We start from the raw sequence: 23,473 nt of genomic DNA on the forward strand, positions 1-23,473 counted from the left end.
GGGAAACATCAACGGGGCTGCTTCCCCCACTCGCCTTCCCTGCCCATGTTCCACCGTGAATCTGTTTGTTTAGTGCGGCATATGGCTTTTGGAGGGGTGTTGTGAAATGTTTCTGCAATGGTGGGTTAAAGATGGGCTTGCACTGGAATATTTCCCCCCTCCCTTCTGCTCAGCCACACTCCTAAGCCAAACTGTTCATTCATTCCTAAACTCCTAAACTGAGGCTGTTCACTTACGCCCCATCTGCTCACCCACCCACCCCCTCCTCCCCCAAGACATCTACCTAGAGGTATATTTAACCCTTCCGTCCATGGGATATGATTCAAGATAGCTAGGTGCCAGTGTATAATGAGCTCCCCCTCCCCCCAAACCACTGCCAGCCTTGAAACAGCAACCCCCTACCCCAGTCCACCTTTGCCCCTGCTCTGCTCATCCTCCCCTCCACCCCCTTTCTACTACCCTCCCCCCCCACACCCCTGCAGACAGACAGTTGTTTATGTTATAGAATGTACTGTAATCAAAAGAATAAGCACTGCTAGTTGTTGTTAACTTTCATTCATATCCATAATATGTGCTGCCAGGCAATCCCACACAAGAGCCACCTGACCAGCTTCTCCTTGTGGATATCTCCTTGGTACCTGTGTTGCTGTCCAGCCACAGATATCTCTGGCTGCTACCTGTTGTGCTTCTTCAGCCCACGACTAGCTGAAAATCTCTTTGTGGATCTCACAGATGTTGTGGAGTATGCAAGCTGTCACTACAAAGGCAGTGATATTTTCTGGCTCCAGCTCAAGCTGGCAGTTAAGCACCCTCCATCGTCCTTTCAGTTGGCCAAAGGCACATTCAATGGCCATCTTGTATCTGCTCAGATGGTAGTTGAAAACAGCTTCTGCAGGTCTGTAACATTCCCTCCATAAGGTTTCATGAGCCAGGGCTTTAGGGGGTAGGCAACATCCGCTATTATAAGCAGGGGAATGGCAACACTGTGGATCACTGTCTCATGGACTGCGGGTGCATAGTGTCCTTTCTCTAAGAGGCCAGGCGGGGGAGAGTTTCTGAGCACACGCACATCAAGAGCACTGCCAGTCAACCCAGTAAAAATGTTCATGAACCAGCCCTGGTGGTCCACCATGGCTTGCAGGATCACAGAAGCAGATCTTTTCCTGTTCATGAAAGAGCTCCACCTCCCCAAAGGGGACTGCATTGGGATGAGTGCTGTCTAAATCCCCCACGCAGTTAAGGGACCCGATGGCATTGAAAACATCTATGATTTTCTGAGGATTCCCCAGGCAAATGAAGTTGTTTGCAGTGATGTCCTGCAGCAGCTGACATACTTCATGAGTCACCACCCCGACTGTGCAGGAAGCCACACTGAACTGGTTCGCGATGTAGCAGAGGCTGGATGGGGTGGCCAGTTTCAAGGCGGCCATGGCCACCCTCTTGTCTGATGGGATGGCCCATCCAGCATTCCCTCTAAGCTGTGCAACATGTACGGCCAGACAGGCACACCTGGCAGTGCAGCATGAGCAGGTCGGCATGGCTGTGCATGCCACACAGCTTAGAGGGAACGCTGTGCCCAATGTATGTTAGTGTCCTGCCTTTCAAGTTGTGGCCCCAGCATTGAGACAATGTGATAAAATGTCTCCCTGGTAATTCAGAATGTCTCCACCCACTGCTGATCATTCCAAGTGGTCAGCATGATTCAGTCCCAATAGGTGAGGTGATCTTGCAGGCCCAGACCATGATGCTGCTGCTCCTGAGATTTCTCAACAGCTGGACTGCCTGGTCATCGTGGCAGAGGAGCAGCTGGGAGACTCAATGGCCTGGCATGCTAATACCATTGTGTATGAGTAGGAGAGGGTCATGCATGAGCTGGAGAAGGACCAGGAGAAAGACTGGGTGGACCAGCCCTTCCAGGCCATCGAATAGAGGCACATTGCCCTCCTTGAAAGTTTACTGGGGGCCCATGATTATCAAGCTGCCATGGTGGCCATGGCAGTAGATGCCACAAAGGAGGGCCACCAGGTGGTGGACACTATTCTGTCCCTGGCAGTCTCTTTCATGACTTCTGCTGCCCAAGCCCAGACCTGCCTGTGGCGGGGGGGGGGGGGCAGGTAGGAGGCCTGGCCTGCAGGTGTACAGAGGCAGGGGAACCTGCCCTGTTGTAGCCCCCCAGCACCCACCAACAAGCCCCCCAGTAGGTTTGGACTGAGGTCCAGCAGCTTCTCCAAACGCCAAGGCCCCCTTCCCCTGCACTCACTCCAGGTTCCTGGCTGCTAGACCCCCCAGATAGACCTCTCAGCCACCCCCACTATTTTATCAGACTCCATGTGTCCCCTAAGCAGGATCTGCCCACAGTGGGCCCTGCTGGCCCTGCTCCCATGCTGTAGGAGGGGGAGCTGTCTACACAGGCAGAGCAGTGGCCACCCTCTGCCCCACATAAGCCTACTGCCTGCTGCCCACTGGCCTTGCTGAGGTATCTGCATCTGCTGTGGTGCAGCTAGTGGCTGGGGTGCTTGGCAACTGTCCCTGAGATCAACCCCATAAGTACCTCTACCCCACTGTGCCCATCCCAGAAGGGCAAACAAACCACAATGTATGTAGTTTGCACAGGGAAGGTGTTAATTGGTGGGAGGCCAAAAAGCAAGTGGTCAGGGAGCACCTCACAGAGCTGCCTTTTAATGAGTTCCCCTGGCACCTGAGCAGCTATAGTCAGAGTCTCCAGCTCCTCCTGGCTGCTGCAGGTGGGCAGAGATTGGCTGGATGAAGTCTGGAGCAGGCTATTCCCATAAGCAGCAAATCTGCTCCCAAGTGGCTGCACGTGTAGATGTCTGCCCAGGATTGGTTTATTGCAAAGTAAATTACTGTGCAGTAAACTCACATAACAGTAATTGCATGTCTAGATGCACCCAAGGTGTTTTAAAGGATGCCCCAATCCACATTGCTAATTTGGGCATAGGTACTTGTCTCGAGTGGCTGGAGCCGACCCGAGGATCGCTAGTTTAATCGGACGTCAGGCGGGCTGGCAATGGAGAGGCGAGACAGCTTATTGGTTTTAAAAGATTGCTTTTACTTACGCAGCATGGAATGGCAGCACAGGCTTCGAGGTAGCTTGCTTGCATTGTCGCGGATAGCAAAATGAGTTACGAGTAAATGAGCTTTTGAACGAAAAGGAACCTGCAGGATAGCGGGGTACGTCAAAAGGACCCAGTGACGGGGAGATATTGGTGGGTGATCAGTCCGCCAAGTTTCCTCGATCGTGCTACAGAGTTCTCCGTGGTTACTCTGCCGCGTGCTCAGAGGTCTCCGACTTGGGCGGAAGCTGCATGAACTTTTATATGTCCGGAGTAGCCAATAACGGACTGAATACTAATGAGGCAGAACATGACCAAATTTGAAAGTAACTGTGGTTATTCAGGGCAGTTCTATTGTGACAGGGACACTCAACTCATTTGGTTATGACAGTACTTAGATTCTTTTTTAAATTTACAGTACTAGAAACTTAGGTGGATTGGACCTAAGTGCATTGGATTTGATGCACAGGGTACATATGGATTTAAGTGCATATGGACTTAAGTGAATTGCCTGTACTCATGTAAAAATGAGTAGGGAGCTAGATATTGCTTTGATCACTGGCCCTATATACTATCTTTATTTTTAAGCTATTCCAAGTTATGCATGTAATAATGTAGGGATTTGGGGGAATTTTTGGGAGCTGGGAAAGACATACTGTGCGAGTAAACTATCTTCAGGTTTTAATTAATTCTATAAAAGCCAGCATGCCATTAGTGTTGGGGGAGGGGGTATTCTCAATAATATTATATTGTTGCTTTATATTCAACTTTTACTCCACTACAATCCTATAATCTTTTTTCTTCAATACTGTACCCTAGTTATTCACTCCCTATTTTTCATGTGTGCATTTAGCTCCTCTTTCTTATGTTTGAACCTTTGCACTTTTCCTTATTACATTTCTGTTTAATTTGGATGAGTTTTCTAAATCAGCATGGTTGCTTTGAATTTCTAGCCATAGTAATTAAACAGTCTGCTAACCTACCCAGATTGACCGCACTTCCAGATTTACTAAGAATGTATTCCATACTATCCTCCAACTATTAATTAAGCTATTGAAAAGTACTAGATCCATGATAGATGACTGGGGAATTCCTTGCCTTTCCCTTCACCTTGATACACTCTCTCGATTTGACATTAAGACATTGATGACTCTTTTTAAAGCCACTTGTGACCCTGACCCTGCCTTATGGGAGTTTTCCCTACAGTGTATTTAAATAGCCTAAATGTCACACTAAGCCTAAATCACCAGGATAGCTTGACGGCCTTCTGGGCCCCTCTGCGGGTCCAGCCCCTGTCTACCTTAAGTAAACCCAAGCCTATTTAGGATAGTGTCATCCATTAGAGGCCGAATCCTGTTTAACCATTAGAGGCACCTATACACATACACTGAGGTTGTTCTGAAGCACTGTAATTACAGTGCGTTGGAGAAGACTTGATTAATCAAGGGAACACCTTTGAAAAAATTATTAAGAACCACATTTGTGGAAGTCCAGCAGGACAAATAATGCTGAAAGTCAAACAGCTGAGATTCATAGCAGGTAGATCCTCCCTGACTAACCTTCTTTTTTATGATCAGGTCATCAAATGCTTAGACAAAGTAATAGAAGCAGATGTCATTTACTTGAATTTCAAAAAGGCCGTACTTTCATCTGGTGTCTCATCCCATAGATTCATAGTTTCATAAATGTAGGGTCAGAAGGGACGTAAGTAGATCATCAAGTCCGACCCCTTGCCCTGGGCAGGAGAGAATACTGGGCTCATATGACCCCAGCTAGGTAATTGTCAAGCCTCCTCTTAAAGATCCCCAAAGTAGGAGCCAGCACCCCTTCCCTTGGAAGTTGGTTCCAGATCCTAGCCACCCTGACTGTGATATAGTGTCTTCTAATGTCCAGCCTGAACCTACTCTCCAAGAACTTATGGCCGTTATTCCTTGTTACTCCAGGAGGTGCTCAGGTGAACAGGCTCTCTCCCATTCCTTGCTGGTCCCCCTGGTAAGATTGTAGATGGCCACCAGGTCCCCTCTCAGCCTTCTCTTGTGAAGTCTGAACAGGTTCAGGTCACGTAGCCTCTCCTCATAGGGTCTGCCCTGCTGTCCCTGGATCATGCGAGTGGCCCTCCTCTGGACCCTCTCAATGCTGGCCACATCTCTCCTAAATTGCGGAACCGAGAACTGGATGCAGTACTCCAGTTGTGGCCTGACTAGTGTTGCATAGAGGGGGAGGATCACTTCCTTGACCATGCACGTGATGCATCTGTGGATACATGACAAGGTGCAGTTAGACTTACTGACTGCGTCCTCACATTGGCGGCCCATGTTCATTTTGGAATTGATAATGACTCCAAGATCTCTTTTTGCCACTGTGCTTTCAAGAAGGGAGTTCCCCACCCTATAGGCATCCTTCTGGTTCTTACTGCTCAAGTACAGTACCCTGCAATTGTCAGTATTGAATCCCATCCTATTCTCATTCCCCTGGACAGCTTACCCCTGTTGTAGCAAAACCCCCAGTTTTTCTTTTTTAATACAAATATATATATATATATATATATATATATATATATATATATATACACACACACATTCCCTTCCCCAATTATTTCTGGCTTTTCTTTCTCTCCCTTTCTATTCCCTATAGACAAGCATGAGCAAGCTCAGACTTAGGATAAGCTTTAAACATTATTATTTTGGTATCAAGTTTTTGGTTTTGGATATCCACTGTTTTATATTGTATTATTATTAGGTTTGTATTGATTCTTACTGTTGTATATTGTATTATTATCATTTTTGTATTGATTTTTATTGTTTCATGTGGATATTGTATGGTTTAGGCCTGTGTTTGTAAATGAACCAAAGTCATGTCACATTTCCATTTTGTATGTCAAGTCTCCATCTTGTGTCCTCTGCCCGGGCATCCCCTGTGTCGCAACTATATGAGTCATATACCCTCCATGTAAATTGGTTCCCGGATGAATGAGAGTGATTGGGAATGATTGAAATACAAAATTAACAGGCCTCTACTGAATGGCCTGTAATGACTGGGCCATCACCTCGCATGGATTCATCCAGGAACCATGGACCTCACCCAGGAACAGAGACAAGAACCCAGCATTTGAAAGACAAAAGACCCTGCAGAACCAGCAACTCTACCATTGTACCCCACCATTACAGATACCTGAAACTGCACATCCCTGCATGGAGCACACATGCTCGGTATGCCAGAGGCCGACCCTTGTTTGGGCATGCCTCCTGTCACTAGGGTCACACAAGGTCTGCCCCTATAAAAAGGGGCAGTGAAGACAGACCCATTGGGACGCCCTCTCCATCTGGACCAGCACCATGCCACACCATCTATCCACCCAGAGGCCCTGCTAGCGACCTCCATCTGGACAACACCTACTGGACAAGGACCCCTTTCCAGCCTGAATACGTAGCTATCACCTCCCACCCCCTCTTCAACCTAGGACTTGGACTCTGCTTCTCTTCTCCACCTGGACTCCAACCCTTCCACTGAGACTCTTTCTTCTGCTCCCATTGTGAGTGTTTGTGTATGTGTGTGTGTGTGTGTGTGTGTGTATGTATGTGTGTGTGTGTGTGAGAACCAATAACTTCATGGGGCTATGTAGTGTGGTGTCTGTGTAATAAAACTGTTATTTGGACCCCTAACTTGGGTTTTGCTTTACAATGGTTTGTCTCTGCTCCTTGCCCCTCTAACTTCTGTCTCATTTCTCCCACTCCTGCTTCTGGCTTACTGCCACCTCCAACACCTGTCCTGAGCTCCTCTCTGCCTCCAAACCCTGTTTCTTTGCCACTGTCTTATCCCCACTGCCTTTTCCTTTTCCCCTGAGCAACCAGGTTTCTGCCTCAGTTTCTTTCCTGGTTGTCTCCTCCTTGCCACCACTTATCTGCCCCCACCCCCAGTATCTCAGCTGTCTGCTTCAGTTTCTAGCCCCATTCTACCTTAAGTAAACCCAAGCCTCCATTTTTCAGCCAGCTTCTCTGTAGTCCACTGGTTCTAATCTTGGTTCTGGCAACTTACACTTTAACTCTCTCTCTCTCACCTGAACCTTCCCCCAAGTATCCCAGGTACCCCAAGCACATACATACACACCGTACCATCCAAGTTAGGAACTTACCTGTGTGTATGTGTAGCTGGGTTGTATGTGTGTGAACTGGTGTGTGTGTGTGTGTATATATACACACACATTGTGTGCATGATATACAAATTAGTGATCTGGGTCTAACTTTTGGGGTGTGTAGTGTATGTGCTTGAATTGCTGATAGGTATGCATGTGCCTAGGCTGGTGTGGATGTGGATGTGCCTGAACTGGTAGTGTGTGTGTGTATGAACCTAATTGATTTGTGTGTTTGTATATGTGCAATTGTGTCACACCCTCCTGTCTAACAGTGCAATATTGAGATTTGGAGAGTTAGCCTGAACCCACAGGGCTACACTGTAACCTGTCCATGTCCAGCTGTATCATGTTGCTGCCTTCTGGTGTGCCCAACTCACCCCAGATGTTGGTGTCATCAGCAAATTTGAACAGGGTGTTTTTCACCCCCTCGTCCAAGCCACTAATAAAGAGATTAAACAGTGTGGGCCCAAGGACCGAGCCCTGGAGGACCCCACTGCCCACTTCCCTCCAGGTCAAATATGACCCATCCACCACCACTCTCTGGGTGCAGCCCCTCAGCCAATTTGCGACCTATCTGACTGTGTAGGCATCAATGCTACAGTCGTGTAGCTTTTTAATGAGAATGGGGTGGGAGACAGTGTCAAAGGCCTTCCTGAAGTCCATGAACCCATGCTGGTTGCCCCTGAGCATCATCCCCCCTCCTGGTCCTTCCCAGATGTGCTTCTGGATAATCTTCTCAAAGAGCTTTCCCAGGATCTAAGTAAGACTAATGGGCCTATAGTTTCCTGAGTCCTGCCTCCTCCCTTTTTTTGAAAATGGGGACCATGTTGGCTCTCTTCCAGTCATCTGGCATCTGGACAGAGCATCACAAGTGCTTGTAAAGCTGTGCCAGGGGCCCCTCGATAAATCCTGCCAATTCTCTCAGCATCCTGGGGTGGAGAGCATCTGGACCTGCTGATTTGAACATGTCCATCCCTTCCAGAAGTTCCCTAACTTGGTCCTTCCTGACCCCAGGCCTGTCAGGGTCTCTCCTGAGTCCATCCTTTGGCCATCCTGAATACCAGTATAAGGAATCAAATTAATCAAGACTTAAAGTAAAAGCTTCCTACCAAGATGGATTGGAAACAGGGGCTGATGCTTTATTAGAATGAGAGGGAAGTGAAATCTCCTGAAAGGCTAAAACACTTGTTAACAAAGCTCAATGAAAGAGGAAATAGGAACAGACTTATAGGGTATAACAATTTGCCACCTAGGGCTGCGTAAAGCTTCAGTTCATGATTTGATTTGGAAAAGATTCGGCCAATTTGGAGGCCGACTCTCTGAATCCAAATTGAATCACTAGAAGCTTAAACTTTCCAAATCAATTTGGAGCCTCCGAATCAATTCAGAAAAGATTCAGAGATTTGGAGGTGGTGTTTCAGGGAAAACAAAAGCTTAGAAGAAGGAGGGGAAGCAGGTGGGGAACGACTGTTGTCTCTAGCTGGTGAGCGTGATCTGTCCCTGAGTCCCCTTCCAATCACAGTGTCTGGGGGAGGGACATAGAAATAGCATAAAAGCCTCTGTCTGCAGGCTTTCTGTTCCTTTTCTGAGCTGTTTCTACCTGAATAAGCAACAGTTTCTGATAGGTGCTGAGCTGTCTTGGCTTCCTAGTCAGTTGCTGGCTCCTTTTTGCTCTTAGAAAGCATTGGATAGGATATAGCTAAGTTAATATCTACTTTATTTATTTAATTAATTTCTTTCAATTTATGTTTGTTCTCTTTCCCCCCCCCCCCCCACCCCCAATACCTGTTAAAAACAAAGCTCGGTGTTTTCCTTGGCACTGTGATTCATCACTGTGCAGGGAATCACACATTATACACATATCATAGAACAAATCAGATATTCATAGAAGGAGAAGAGATTATATATAGTTATTAGTTATTAATAATATTACTTATACTTAGTTTACATACAGACTAAAGACAACACAGAAGAAGTCAGATAGAGATCCAGATTGAGATTAACACGCACAACACAGAAGTCAGAGTCCTAGAAGAAGAAGATATATTATTTTAGATACACAACACAGTACAGTACAGTAAAGAAACAAAACAGAAGAAGTAACACGTTCACATTCCCAATTCATATCACATCGCAGAAGACGACACCATATAGTTATTAATAATCAATCATAATCATCATAGCAGAGTCCACACACAACACAGAGTGAGGAAAACACAAAACACAGAAGAAGTCAGACACACACACACACACATTTTCCAGCACAGAAAATATTAAAATGAAGTGTGATAGAAAGGCAAATGCCAGGTCTTCTGGCAGGGGAGAGAGAGGGGTAGAGGGAGATCTAGAGCTGCAAGTTGTCCTCCCCCCCAAACATATATGCATCCTCTTCCCTAGCAGCCATGAGAATTCTGCTGCCAGTGGAAGCAAGGAGGTGGGAGAAGTACCTGACCTCCCTGCACCTGCACCACCTCCCCTAACTAAAAAATAGGCACCAGCAGCAGAATGACCACCTCCTCCATCCCAATTTAATCTCCCAGCATGAGCCTCCCACTGCCAGAGGAGGAGCTGGAGCTGAAATCAGGGGACCTGAGCACCCTAATTAAGCAATTCTGGGGACCGAGGAGGAATCAGTTTGTGCTCCACACCCCTCAAAGTTCCCCTAAAACCAGGTCTCCTTATCCAGAAAGCAGCATCTTGGAGGAGGTTGAGGTTGGGGAGGCTCAGGCAAATGGCTGAGCTGAGTCATCTCCTCCTGCTGTTGTGCCTCAGCCTGCTGAGGAGGGGGATAAAGCAGGAGCTCCACCCTCAACCCAGAAACAGCAGAGTAGTGTAGTGTGGGATCATTTTTAGGTGGCAGATGGTCCAAGGCTTGCTATCTTCCAGCACTGCCAAAGGCAAATCAGCTGGGACAAGGAGGTGAAATGTTTCACCAGTACGGTGATACTGCTGCATCTCAGGAGGCAGCACCCCCTTGCCCTGCTTCCTGCTTAGCCTGCCACCAGTGGGAGCATGCCCAAAAGGAAGTTCCCCACTCACTCCAAAGCCCTCATCCCCTGCAAAGCAGAAGCAGTCCACCCTGGAGTGGTGGAGGAAAGCTGCAGACAAAGGGGGGCCATTCTCAAGGCAACCAAGATCACCCAGAGCATTGGGAAGATTATTGTTTTTGATCACCAGCCCTTCTCCTTAGCTGAGTGACCAGGGTTCAGACAGCTCATGGGACTCATGGGCCCATCTTACCAAGTGCCTGCCTGCACTGCCATTAGCAGGATAGTTTCATAGTTTCGTAGTTGGTAGGGTCAGAAGGGACCTGGGCAGATCAACAAGTCTGACCCCCTGCCATGGCAGGAAAGAGTACTGGGGCCAAACGACCCTGGCAAGGTGTTCATCCAGCCTCCTTTTAAAGACCCCCAGGGTAGGAGCCAGCACCACTTCTCTTGGAAGTTGGTTCTAGATTCTAGCTGCCCTGGCAGTGAAGTAACGCCTCCTGATGTCTAACCTGAATCTACCCTCTGTCAGATTGTGACTATTATTTCTTGTCACTCCTGGTAGTGCTTGGGGGAACAGGGACTCTCCCAATGCCTGCTGGCCCCCCTTGACTAGTTTGTAAATGGCCACCAGATCCCCCCTCAGCCTTCTCTTGTGGAGGCTGAACAGGTTCAGGTCCCTTAGCCTCTCCTCATAAGGCCTGCCTTGCTGACCCCTGATCATGTAGGTGGCCCTCCTCTGGACCCTCTCCATGTTGTCCACATCCCTCCTGAAGTGTGGCACCTAGAACTGGATGCAGTACTCCAAGTGTGGCCTGACCAATGTTGCATAGAGGGGAGGATCAGCTCCTTGGACCTGCTTGAGATGCATCTGTGGTGCCCTCCCTGTATGAGGCATTCAGGGAGTACTTGAGGGAGAAGCTGCACAAGGCAGGGCCTCAGGTAGCCTTGCACTTCACCTCCAACATGTGGAGCAGCTGGGGTGGCGATCACACCTACCTCTCCCTGACAGGGTACTGTTGTGATCTGTCAAGCTGTCAGTGGGCTCTCCTCCAAGCTGAGGTGCTGGATGAGTCCCATGTGGCAAGGGAGAGCATGGTGGCCATGAACCGTTTGGTACAGGGGTGGCTCATTGGGCAGGGTGAACTCACTTGGGGGTTCATGGTTACCAACAATGGGGCCAATATGGTCAAGGCTGTCCATGATGCCAACTTTCTTTGTGTCTGCTGTGTGGCACACAGGCTGCACCTCATAGTCAGAGATGTCTTGGAGGGGGACAGAGCTGCCAGTGATGAAGCCACCACTACCACTACCAACCAGATCATTTCAAAATGCAGGAAGGTGGTGGGCTACTTCCACCACAGCATCAAGGGGAGAAAGATGCTGTGAGAGAAACAGGCAGAGCTGAGTATTCCACAGCACAAAATCATGCAGGATGTTGAGACTTGGTGGGACTCCACATACTTGATGCTGGAAAGGCTGGTGGAGCAACAGAAGACCATCCATGAAATGGCCTTGCTTGGGGAGATAGGGATCAGTGGTCCCCTTAACAGAGCTGAGTGAGGTACTATCACCCAGATCCCGGTGGTCCTCAAGTCCTTTCTTGAGGCCAATGAAACCCTTAGTGTTTCTGATGCCCTCCTTAGCCAGGTGATCTCCATAGTGAGGGAACTGGAAAACAAACTGGAGAAGTTGTAGGGGATCAATGTTCCTGGCTGGGGCAAGCTGCTGTCACCAGATATGCAGGCACTGGTGAGGTAGCTGAAGGAGGGCATCAGGAGATAGCTGGATCCCTTACAGTCCAGTATGGTCCACATACTGTTGGGCATGTGCGACCCAAGGGTGAAGGGAAGCACGTGCACTAGCAGCACCAAAACCCTCAATCACTGGATGCAGGTGCTAGTCAACAGAGTCAGGGAGGCAGAAGGACAGAGGCAAGGGGGTGTGGAAGTGGGGATATGACAGGGGGCAGCTCTTCGGGCTAAATCTCCTTCTGGCCCTCCCACCTGTCTCTATGGGACAGTTTGCTCAATCTCACCTGCCACAACATTGTTGTTTCCAGAAACTGATGGTATAATGCAGGAGACTTCCTATTACTGTCCCAATGCCAGGGGGCAGTATCTGCAAACCAGAACCTCCCTTACACTGGAACCCATTCCTTGCAGATGGCATCCAGATTAGTATTGCTCCCTGATCTGAAACAGGAGCAAACCGAGTCCAAACTTGGGCTCCACTTACCAATGCATTCATAATACCTCCCCTCTCACAGGAGGCCTCTTACACTTCACCCCTTCTCACCAGGGCCTCTGGCATACCGCCCATTACTGGGACACATTTCACTGCCTTTGGTCCTTCTTGAGTAGCCCCTCTTGGGCCATCAGACTTTGCTACTTGTGTACTGGTCTCGCCATGCAGTCCTTCAGTTCCTAAGAGTTTCCCTACTCTACATGGTCTGGCCTTGTGCCAAAACCTGGGCTAATTCTGCCCCAAGCCCCTCACTGGGCAACTCTACACTATGCCCCACCCTGGGGTCAAGCTTACAACCAACTTCTCAAGGGGCTAGCCCTTGTACTGGCCTTCAGGCTTACTCTCATTTGGCCCTACTCAGCTCTCCCCTGGGGCTGTCCTTCAAGCCTACTCTGACTTCACCTGTCCTCTGTGCTGGGCTTTCCAACATGGTACATACTACCCCAGGATCTGCATCCCTGCTGAGCTCAGGTGCCTACACATGGGCATACCTGTCCCCCACTACTCCCCTAGCTCTCATAATTACCCACCAGATGGTAGGGGCTGAGGTTAAGGCACCCCTACCCACCTTTCACCAGGGTGGTAACTGGCCTGGCATTTCCTAGGGGCTCCCATGCCACTAGGAGCTCCACCAGGCCACCCTTCCCTGGCAGGGTGCAGTTTTAAGTCAGCCCCAGGACCAAGAGCCTCTTGCTCTTACCTCTAGATGTTCCACACAGCCAGGTGATGTTTCTGCCTGGACTTCCAGCACCGAACTCCAGCCTTCATATTCAAGCCGTCAAAATGGCTGCCAGCATCAGGCACCTGGTAGCTGCCTGATTCTGCCTTTAAAGTGGCAGGCACCCAAAGGTGCCCTGCCACAGGGGGATCCACTTTCCCCTGCCAGGACTCCCAGCACCAGCACTGGGAACAGTATCAGCACCGGCAAGTCTCCTCAACACTAACCACTACCAATGTGAGCCAAGGGCATGGCCTCAATGATGGGGTCCAAAAGCACCAGACCCCAGCCTCAGGCAGGTGCTTATCAAGGATTTGGTAGTCTATCACTCCAAGGACATTGAGCCACTGGACTGTGACCCCTTAGCCTACTGGGCAAGCCACAGCCAGATGTGACAGGATCTGGCCGCAGTTGCCCAACAACACCTGTCCTGTCCACCAACCAGTGTTCCAAGCAACAGGGTGTTTAGCATTGCTGGGGATGTTGTGACACCCCACCACACCTGCTTGGATCCTGGTTTGGTAGAGCAGCTGGTGTTCTTGAACTTGAGTCTCCTGTTGCTGGAGTTCCCCAGGCTCCACCTGCAGATGGACTGAGTGCCACCCTCCTCATTCTGCCTGTACCTATTTCCATTTTATTCTTTTATACTTGTTAGTGTTACTGCCCCACTCTTAGAGCTGGAGAGAGCACTCACTTTATCACCAGCGAGTAGAGGAAGAACATGTCCCTGCTGAGCTCCTGTGTCAGGATGAACTTGGAGGTATGAACTCAGGCTATGGGGAAGGAGGAGGCCCCAGGTCCTCGGCATGACCACAAAAACTGCATTCTGCCAGGGTCAGGGAGGCCTGGTGGGACTGCTGGTGGTGCATCCACCCCATAAATTCCAGGACCGAGCATTCCCTGGTGAAAGGTGGGTAGGAGGTGCCATAACCTGCAGCTACCACATGAATGCACAGTTCTGGCTGCAGAAACCCCAGACCTGTCGTGTATTTGACAGGCCTGATGCTTGCTGGTTGCAGAGGTGTTGTGAGGCTCCAGGTAATTTTAGTTTGGCATCCTGGGATGCCAGCTTTTGGGTTGAAAAACCCTTGGTCAGGCTGAGTAAGCACCTGTACTCAGTGTGTGCGCTGTCCCTGGATGGAAGGAATAGTAAAGAAGCCAGAAGCTGGAATGCAATGCAGGCAAGAAAGCCAGTCATAGAAAATGGAAATGGAGGCATAAGGAGCTGAGGGACGGTGTGTGTGGGGGGAGAAGGATGTAGCAGCTGGTTCTAGTCCTTCTCACGGTCACCTGGTAGCACCAGTCAGCTGACCCACATGGAGGCTTGGCTTTTAACCCTTGCTCTGCCTGCACACTGTGACCTGAAGGTTCTAGTCTTAAAGGGGTCACCATGCTTTCTAGTAACAGGGCTTGGGTTCCCTGTTACATAGGGAAATAAGGGATAAAGACTTACTCCAGAGTGACATGCCAGTAATGTCTCTACAGATGGTTGTTGATGGTCTTTTGTGCTATTTGATTTTTGTTGTCCTTGTTAAGAGAAAAGAGGTAGGGACAAAAGTTACAATTTACAAAAGGGCTGTCCAGTTGGCGGCCTGTGGGCTGCTTGCATCCCCTCAAGCTGCTCGGTTGTCACTCCTCTCTAGTTGCTCCTGAGGCATTGGCTGAGTTCTTCAGGCTCCCCCTCCTTCCTCCAGCTTAATCCAGTTTAGGCTCTATTTATTCATGTCACAGTAGACAGGCATTTGATTAAAAAACAGGCACAAGCCTGGAAGTTGGAATTGGAACTCAGAGTTTCCACAATCCCACATCATTACCACTAGAATATTGAGTCAAAATCATGTTTGTGGGCTCTTCTCTTTCTCCCAGGCACAACCTGGATGTGAGGGGTTGGAGGAATGGTGCTACAGTGGTCACATTCTAGGAGTTCAAAAGCTGAGGGTCAGGGAAGAAGAATCAGGGGGGAGCAAGGCAGAGCAGACAATCTATGGATAAGACAGGCAGAGAAAACAGGGAGCCAAGGATTATAGAAGAGACCAAGAGCACGGGAGCAGAGAAGAACCAGGCTCATTGCAAATTCACAAAACACTACAAGTGCTGCTAGTTATATGCAACAGCCACACCCAAACACTTTAACAGGGGGCTCTACTTAAGGACTCTGAGGCCACCTGCACCAAGTCCCATGCAGGCTTACCAGGGACAGATTGAGTTTATCTGGACAACAAGTAGGTACACTCCTCTCACTTTTTGTCTCTTGATGCTCACATTCTCAGCTGCCTACAACCCACCTTCATCAAGTGAAGAGGAGATTAGTTTGACTTAGCTTATTCTAAGTGGTTATTGTCACTCTCCTGGGATGTTGGAGATGTGGGTTGAAACAGGCTCCACTGAGAAGACTCAGAAAAACAGATTTCCCACTACCCAGGAAATCTAAGGTAACTGCTAAGATATTTTCAAAACATAGGCAGCATGACTACTGTCTTCAGAAACCCCTCAGCACCTATTATTTGAAGGGAAATTAGGTGTTGTGATTAGCAAATGAACAGAGATGCCTCACGGACAAGATAATTCCCACTCTTACACCTCACAGAGGGTCAGAAGTTCAAATGGGTCCCTGTGCTGCTTATGTTTTCCATTGACTAAATCTAGGAGCCTTCAGGCTTTATGAAAACCTCTGGAGATACCTATCTCCCATTTTCTGTATCGAGCACCAATCTGACCAAACCTGAAGGCTTTCTGGGTATCTCCACTGACTACAGAGATCCTAGGAACCTACTGCAATCTCAGTAAACCACTGGGAAGCACAAAGCCTCCTACTTAAGTGTTACTGAGAACCAGTTGGAGTCTTGCTCCATTCATGACAATGCACCATAGCAAAGGATACTAATGATTCAAGTGTTTTGGCCAAATCTGACACGAGACTGCAAAGCACCATGAGGCAGATGATCCACCATGGCCAAAAGGAAGGAACTGGGATCTGATGTCCCACCCCTGCCTACCCTCTCCATAGTGGATTATTTTGGGAGTGTGGTGTAAATGTGATTTCTTCCCCCTCCTTCTTTTAATTTTTTGAGTCTAGGCAGTGAACAGTGCCTCTGTCAGAGCATATGAATTTAACGGACTTTATGTCCCATCATGCAAAATTCAGAAGCCAGTGATGGGCATGCCCTCTGCATACATCGTTACACAAAGACATTTCGAAGTAGGTTCATCCAGGCTCAGTTGAGAAGCATTTAATACAAGACAAAACAAACAAAAATGTGGCATAGAAAGAATTAAAGCATGGGAAATCTGAGCTTCAAAAATACTGATGGTTCTTTTTTGTGCATGCCCCTCTACATGTGGTCAGCTCAAGGCCCATGGAGCACTAAAGTCCCACTGCTATTCAAGTTTGAGGGTTAATGTTGAATTCACCTGGTCCATATAATTCAAGTGTCATATCTTAACCCAGTCTCCACCCAGTTGAAACAGACCTCCATGAGACCATCTGCCTCATGCTGGAGTTATTTCGATTTCCTCTGAAAACCACTGATGGAGAAAAAAGGCTGGACCAGTAGTACCTGACCCAAAGAAACATCAAAGAAGCATTGACAGTCATTTTACAACCTTTTTTCTGCCCATCACTCTCCTTGTGGCATCCTTTACCTCTTTGTTCCTCAGACTGTAGATGAGGGGGTTCAACATTGGGGTCACCACAGTGTAGAACATACAGGCCATTTTGTCCTGTTCTTGTGAATTCTCTGTATGAGACTGTAAGTATGTGCAGGCCCCAGTTCCATAGAACACAATGACAGCTGTCAGGTGAGAAGCACAAGTGGAGAAAGCTTTTCGCTTGCTTTCTGCAGATCTCATCCGCAGGATGGTGGACAGGATATAAGCATAGGAACCAATGATTATCAGGTTCGAGCCTACTATATGCACTACAGCACTACTGTATAACAGAATTTCATTCTTGTGGATGTTGGAGCAGGAGATCTTGAGGAGTGAAGGTATTTCACAGAAGAAGTGATCAATAACATTGGAGTGACAAAAAGATAAACTGCTTGTCCAGGTAGTGTGTAACATTGAAAGGAGAAATGCTGCAGTATACATCACAGCAGCAAACATGAGACATCGCTTGAAGGACATCACAACTGTGTAAAGTAAGGGATTACAGATGGCTACATAACAGTCATAAGCCATCAATGACAGAAAGAAGCATTCAGAGGAAGAACAAAAAATAAAGATATACATCTGTACAAAGCATTCGGTAAAGGAAATAGCCTTCCTATCACACAGGAAATTTTCTAGTGCTTTCGGGATGATATTGGAGGAATGGCAAAAATCTATACAAGACAACTGGCTGAGGAAGAAGTACATGGGGGTGTGAAGTCGAGAGTCAGCAGTGATTAACAAGATCATCCCAAGATTCCCCATGAAAGTGATGATATAGATGAACAAGAACACCCCAGCGATGGCAGCTTGCAGCTCTGGACGATCTGAAAATCCCTGAAGGATAAACTCAAATACCATAGTGGACTTTTCTCCAGCCATTTTTCTGTATATTTTTATAACTGTGCGTGGTAATGAAGCCAGAGTTGAAATGATTTTTGAGCTCTAAAGGGCATTCCCATTCACACCTAAACTCTGTAGAAGATTTCTGTGAAACCATAAACTTTTAATCTACAATGGACAGCACAGGATGTCCAAAGAGCAGTTGTTTATTTTCCTAAGGAAGTAGAAAAACAGTTGAGAGGCAGTTGCTTTAGTTTCTTGACCTCCAACCTACAAATATATATAAAAAAAAATTAATATTAAAATCACAAAGTCAGATTTTTAAGGGCTATAGTTTAGCCTTTATCTGTGTAAGAGTTGTCTCAAAAAGATGTGACAGAACTTAATACAAATGTTAAAGTAAAATAGAGAATGTTCATGTCTTTCCTGAGGAAACATTTGGGGGATTTTTTAAGAGAGTTTTATTCACTTAGAACAGATGCTACTTTCTCCTGTATCAGGTCTTTTGAATTGATTTTTGTCATTCAAACTGGGTGTTAATCAACATTCCTTTGAAGAAAAATATCTGTATCTTTTGATGGTCGGTGGGAAGTAAGATTAGCAAAATTCTACCTAGGTCCATCACTAATGAGATTGTTACCAAAATCCCAAGTCCTACTTACGTCTCTATCTGAAAATGATTGTTGAAAATAGGAAAGAATACCTAATGGAGCAACTATAATGGCTCGGAGTGAAAACTTTGCATGGAATGACTGATTGAGGAAGCCTGGTCTTTATTATCCACTGAAGAGACGGCCTATTTTAGTAAGTAGCTTGACAGGAAAATAGTTAAAATTATGGGTCAAATATCAAATTTATGAGTTTTTAATCAAAATCATGGGTCGAAAATCAAAATTATTAGTTAATTTATTTCTTGACTGGAACTTGAAACTAGGCAAGCACAGACTGGAATTTAGATGCTTTTTATTTTTAATTTTTTTAAACAAATTATGGCAATATATTGATGGGCAGATTCATGTAAGTATGTATATAAATACACTCTCACAGATGTACACACTGTCAGAATTATGTAGTCTCAGACAATTAACCTTTCTTGCTATGGAATCAGAGGCACTAGTTTAAGCTTTGTCCTGTACTATCCAGTTAATTTAAATGTGAATGAGTAAATAATTTCCACTCCAGAGCTCAAGTGGGCAGTTTACGGCATCTATGCCTGAGTGACATTTGGGATCTAATCCATTAGGGCATTCAGGCTAGGCTGCTAGAGACACCCAGAAGGATGCCCAGATTAGATGATCTCTTTTCTCTTGACTACAGAACTCATGTGCCCAGGCTACATAGGGTTCAGGGAAACTTTACCCTTCTTGGTGAACTACATAGAGTCTGAACAGAGTTAAAAAAAGCAAGACTGTCCTTGCAGATAGTCTGCTAAAAACAAGACTGTCTTTACAGATACCCTGCTAAATATATTTTAAAAAGGTAAAGTACAAAAAAAAAAAAAATTACATGAGAGAAATTAGTTCAGATCGGGCTACTACATAGATACTTTTATTTTTTTTTTCTCTCTTAAGTTTAATTGCTGGTGAATAGTTCTTACACTAAAAGTCCTGTAGATGGAGGTCCCCAGTGGCTCCATACATGAAGAACAACTTTCCCTTTGCACCATCCACATTGCACATTTTGCTTTGATCAGGCTTTAGTATTCTACTGCTAACATGAATTACGAACGTTCAATGGTATTTCAATTGAGAAAAGTGTTAAGCATTAGACAGCGGTTTTTTGGTCCTCAGTGAGCAGCTTCTGCATAATCCTGCCTGATATCCTGGTGAAAATCATGCCTCCAAATAATTTATTTTTGTATGGTGCTGGCAAAGAATCAACTTAAAAATGCAAGGTTGATGGTAGCAAGGTTTAAGTCTCATGCTTCTCCTTTGGTGTCTTAGATACTTTGCCAGGCAATGTGTAGCAGAAGATGCCAAAAAGTAAATGACTGAATTTATTGTTATACATCCTTTGAAAATCTGATTTTTTGCAAAACAGATATTTAAATGTGAATCTTGCATGCAGCACACTAAGGACTACAAAGAGCAATGGCTGCCTGAAATGCATAATATATTTCTTACCAGTTTGGTCGAAAGATCTTTTGGTAGGAGTTTCAAGTACAGCATCCTCCTGGGTCCCTCTTTGTGGTCCACTCATAGGACCATGAGGGGTAGGGAAAATGTACAGTGGCTGAGACTACATGGATGCTAGGTTTTGACCCAACCACCACCTTTCCTTATCTTGTTATGAGAGCAGGGGCCTTATATGTATGTGAGGGTTTGCAGGAAATTTCCATTCCAGAGCTCAGGAAGGAGTGTTTACATCTATGCCTGACTGACACTTGGGATCTAATCCATTAGGAATACTGACACATAGCTAAGATTATCTAGAGACTTTCAATAAAGGGTGCATGGTTTGCCAGGGGGAGGGCACACTTTTTTCTCCCCATTGGGCCAATATTGAAGACTGTAACAATCCTGTAATTTCCACTGTTTTGGGCTTGTATTGGTTGTGTGCCTCTTGTGAAATTGCTCTCCATTTTTCAGTGGTTCATGCTGTTACTTCAAAAACAGGAATCTTGACTTATTCAGTGACTTTCCACTGGGCAGCCAAGGCTGAAATCTTATTAGGGTGAGAAGGAATACAAGTAATTTTGCCAACCCCTCTTCTAAACCATTACTTATGCACTCTTGGCCAGTGGCAAGTGACCCACCTTCAACAGGAGGTGTTGAGAGTGTTCTGAATAATTTTTACTGTCATTTTACTTTAAAACATTATTGTTCAACTACTTTATATACAAATTTCTTAATTAAACTTGATTAATTCAATAATATATTTTAACTGCATATATTCACTCTTTACATTGTTTCTTTCTGATTTCCATACAGAAATAATACCAACAACAGCATCTGTTATCAGCATCTACATAGTTTAATAGCATGTCAACACTTCATTTCTGTTCAAATTAAATAAGAACAAAGATTTCTCTTGTCATCACTCTTCCCGGGGCATCTTTCATTTACTTGTTACTCAGGTTGTTGATCAGGGGAATCAGCATAGGGGTCACTATGTTGTAGATCAAAGAAGCTGATTGCTCCTTATCCTGAGAATAAATTGGATTGGTCTGCAAGTAGTTAAAAATGGCACTCGCATACAAAAAGGTGAGAACCCTTAGACAGAACAGATCTTCAGGATGGTGAAAAGTATGAAACTGTAGGAGCCCATGACTATCCAGGTCTGGCTCCAGCTCAGCACCAGTATATTAAATACAGAACTAATGACCTTCAAAATTTCAGGTAGGCTTTGGAGCAGGAGAGCTTGTGGAATGAGTGTATTTAAAGACAGGGCAAAGGAAAAACTGAAAGCAAGGGAGTATATATCACTGAATTAAGGAAGCTGCTGGTGTACATCTAAGCTGTCAGCTTCATAAAGCATCAGTACTGTGAGGTGCAACGGATTAAGGAAAGCTATATAACAGTCATATCCCACCATCTTTAACAGGAAACATTCAGAGGTCACTAAAGCACTTAAGTGACACATCTGGACAAAGCATTCTGTAAAGTTATGGATTTACTTTCCCATGGGGAGTCACCCAGAGATTTGTCTTGGTTTTGGAGGAATGCTAAATATCTATAAGGGACAAGTGTCTGAGGAGGTGTTAGATTAGGGTGTGATTCTGGGAGTCAGTCCAGATTAACAGGTTCATTCCAAAATCCCCCACCAGAGTAATAACCTACACAACTAGGAACAGCAGAAAGGAACAGCTTCTTCCTGATGGGGGAATGGTGGAAAGAAATAAGAACCCAGACAGAAAAAAGGGTTCCTGCACTCCAGTGTGTAGCTACCTCAGTGAATCACAATCCCTCTGGTTTCCTCTTCTGCTTCTGGTCAGAGATAATGCTGCGCAATGTTCTTGGCACTGCGTAAGAAATGAGGAATCACTCAGTTCTGGGCTCTGTTTCTGCCCTAAGTGGAGCAAAATGTATTCTCTAAAAACCTCCTCTGACTGCCCCCCACCTGCAGAGGTGTGATTTTCCACTAAAGGTTTTGTGAGCCAGGGCATGCTACTACTCCTATTCTAGGTGGGGGTGTTGGAGAGGTGGGTTGTGGAGCAGAGCAAGAACGTGAACCTGGGAAATGGAGAGTTAATGGAATGGGATGGGTAATGAAATAAGAGGTGGCAAGGAAATGGGGATAGGGGATAAATGGTGAAATGAAGGAAGTCAGCCACTGAATGATCCATTTTGACGGATAAAGTTTTGTTTTTTAAAAAGTTAAGAAACAACAACAAAAATGTTAAAAGAAATAAAGAGGAAGGAAATTAAAGATGGTTGAATGTTTTAATAAACTGGATTTGCCGTGTGGGGCGTGCTGGTCATGCTTCCTGGGGGAGCTGGGAAGTGGAAGTGGTGAAGAAAGGCATTTCTGGGGAAGCTACTACCCCTGTACTGGGAAGGAACTCTGTGCTCATGGAGACACAATCTGGCCCCCAACCTTGTTCCCTCCCCACCCAAAATCTAGACCATGCTTTGTGACCTCGCTAGCTGGCATGTGCTCTGAGGGCTGTTTGCATGTGGTTGCACCTCTGAGGTGGGCATTTCACACCCCAAGAGGCAGAAGGGGGAATTGGCTTTGTGCCTGAACAACCCCTGAAGCAGTATAATTCAGGGGGTGGTAAGTTTGTCCACACAGAACAGGGGGTGGGGTAGAGGACACTGCATCATGGGAGGTTGAAAGATTACAACTTGGGTAGTTTTAGGCTATGGGGAGTGGCTGTTTATGGAACACAAACTGGGTGACACAGAGCTAAGACCCATTTGCCCTGGAGTGACATAAATTTAAGTCACCTAAAGTGCTCTTAAAACTAATTTGAACTGATAATATGTGGACAATCCAGGGGTTAAGAGCTCTAGGAGCAACCTAAAATTAACATGTAACAAGGCCCTTAGTGTGTCATACTTTACTGGATCAACTGTGTAATCGGGATACAGTTAGACAAGTTGCTTTGTACCCAAATGAATTCAGTAACAATTCGGTAACAAAAATTATTAGTAGTAGCTGCATTGGAAGCTGAAACATAAACTATGTCTCTTGGGACAGAACTTTTAGCTTCTTTTGTTTGCAAAACCTGACTTGAATGATGAAAAAGGGGCAAAAGTGCAGAGGTACCTTGGGAGTCAGATGTCCAGCAAGTTGCAGTGTGTCAGAATTCCACTATATTGAATCCATGAATTTCTGTACCTAGGAGGCTGATGAAATGAAGTTCATAGGCCAGGATGTGAGAAGTGGTGTGAAATTGTTTCCCCTCAGGATCAGACCTGAGAGACCGGAGACAGTGTGTTTTTTGTTTTTTTGTTTTGTTTTGTTTTTTGTGAGGAATGGGCCCGCACAGGTATTTTGGTATTTTTGCCTTTTATAAATTCTGGTGTGCAGTTTGTGGGGGTACTGGAGATAGTTGGCAGGTTTTCTGTTTTGAGCTGTAGGACATTGGCTTCAGTTCTCGTGATGAGGTTTGGTGCTTGTTTGAATTTACAAACCACTTTCTGGAGCTGGGCCTATGAACTGCACTCCATCAGTCTCCTAGGTAGTAGGTACAGAAACTCATGGACTCAATATAGACAGTGGAATTATGGCACACTGCGACCTGCCAGACATCTGACTTCCCAGGTACCTATGCACTCTTACCTGCACTGCTACATTCCCTTCCCACACCCCCACCAGCCTCTTCCTCACCCCCTGAATGCCTCCATTTCCATTTTCACTGACTGCCTTCCTTACCTGT

General features: G+C 46.2%; 1 protein-coding gene across 1 annotated transcript; it reads right to left on the bottom strand.

The window, feature by feature from the left end:
• Window positions 1-16,749: 16,749 nt before the first annotated feature.
• LOC132248283 (olfactory receptor 8U9-like) lies at window positions 16,750-17,667 on the bottom strand. The gene has a single exon (XM_059721323.1). It carries the CDS (start codon window positions 17,665-17,667, stop codon window positions 16,750-16,752), a length of 918 nt encoding a protein of 305 aa, XP_059577306.1.
• Between the last annotated feature and the right edge of the window lie 5,806 nt (window positions 17,668-23,473).

The sequence above is a fragment of the Alligator mississippiensis genome, chromosome 2, assembly GCF_030867095.1.
Source record: "Alligator mississippiensis isolate rAllMis1 chromosome 2, rAllMis1, whole genome shotgun sequence".
Taxonomy (NCBI): domain Eukaryota; kingdom Metazoa; phylum Chordata; order Crocodylia; family Alligatoridae; genus Alligator; species Alligator mississippiensis.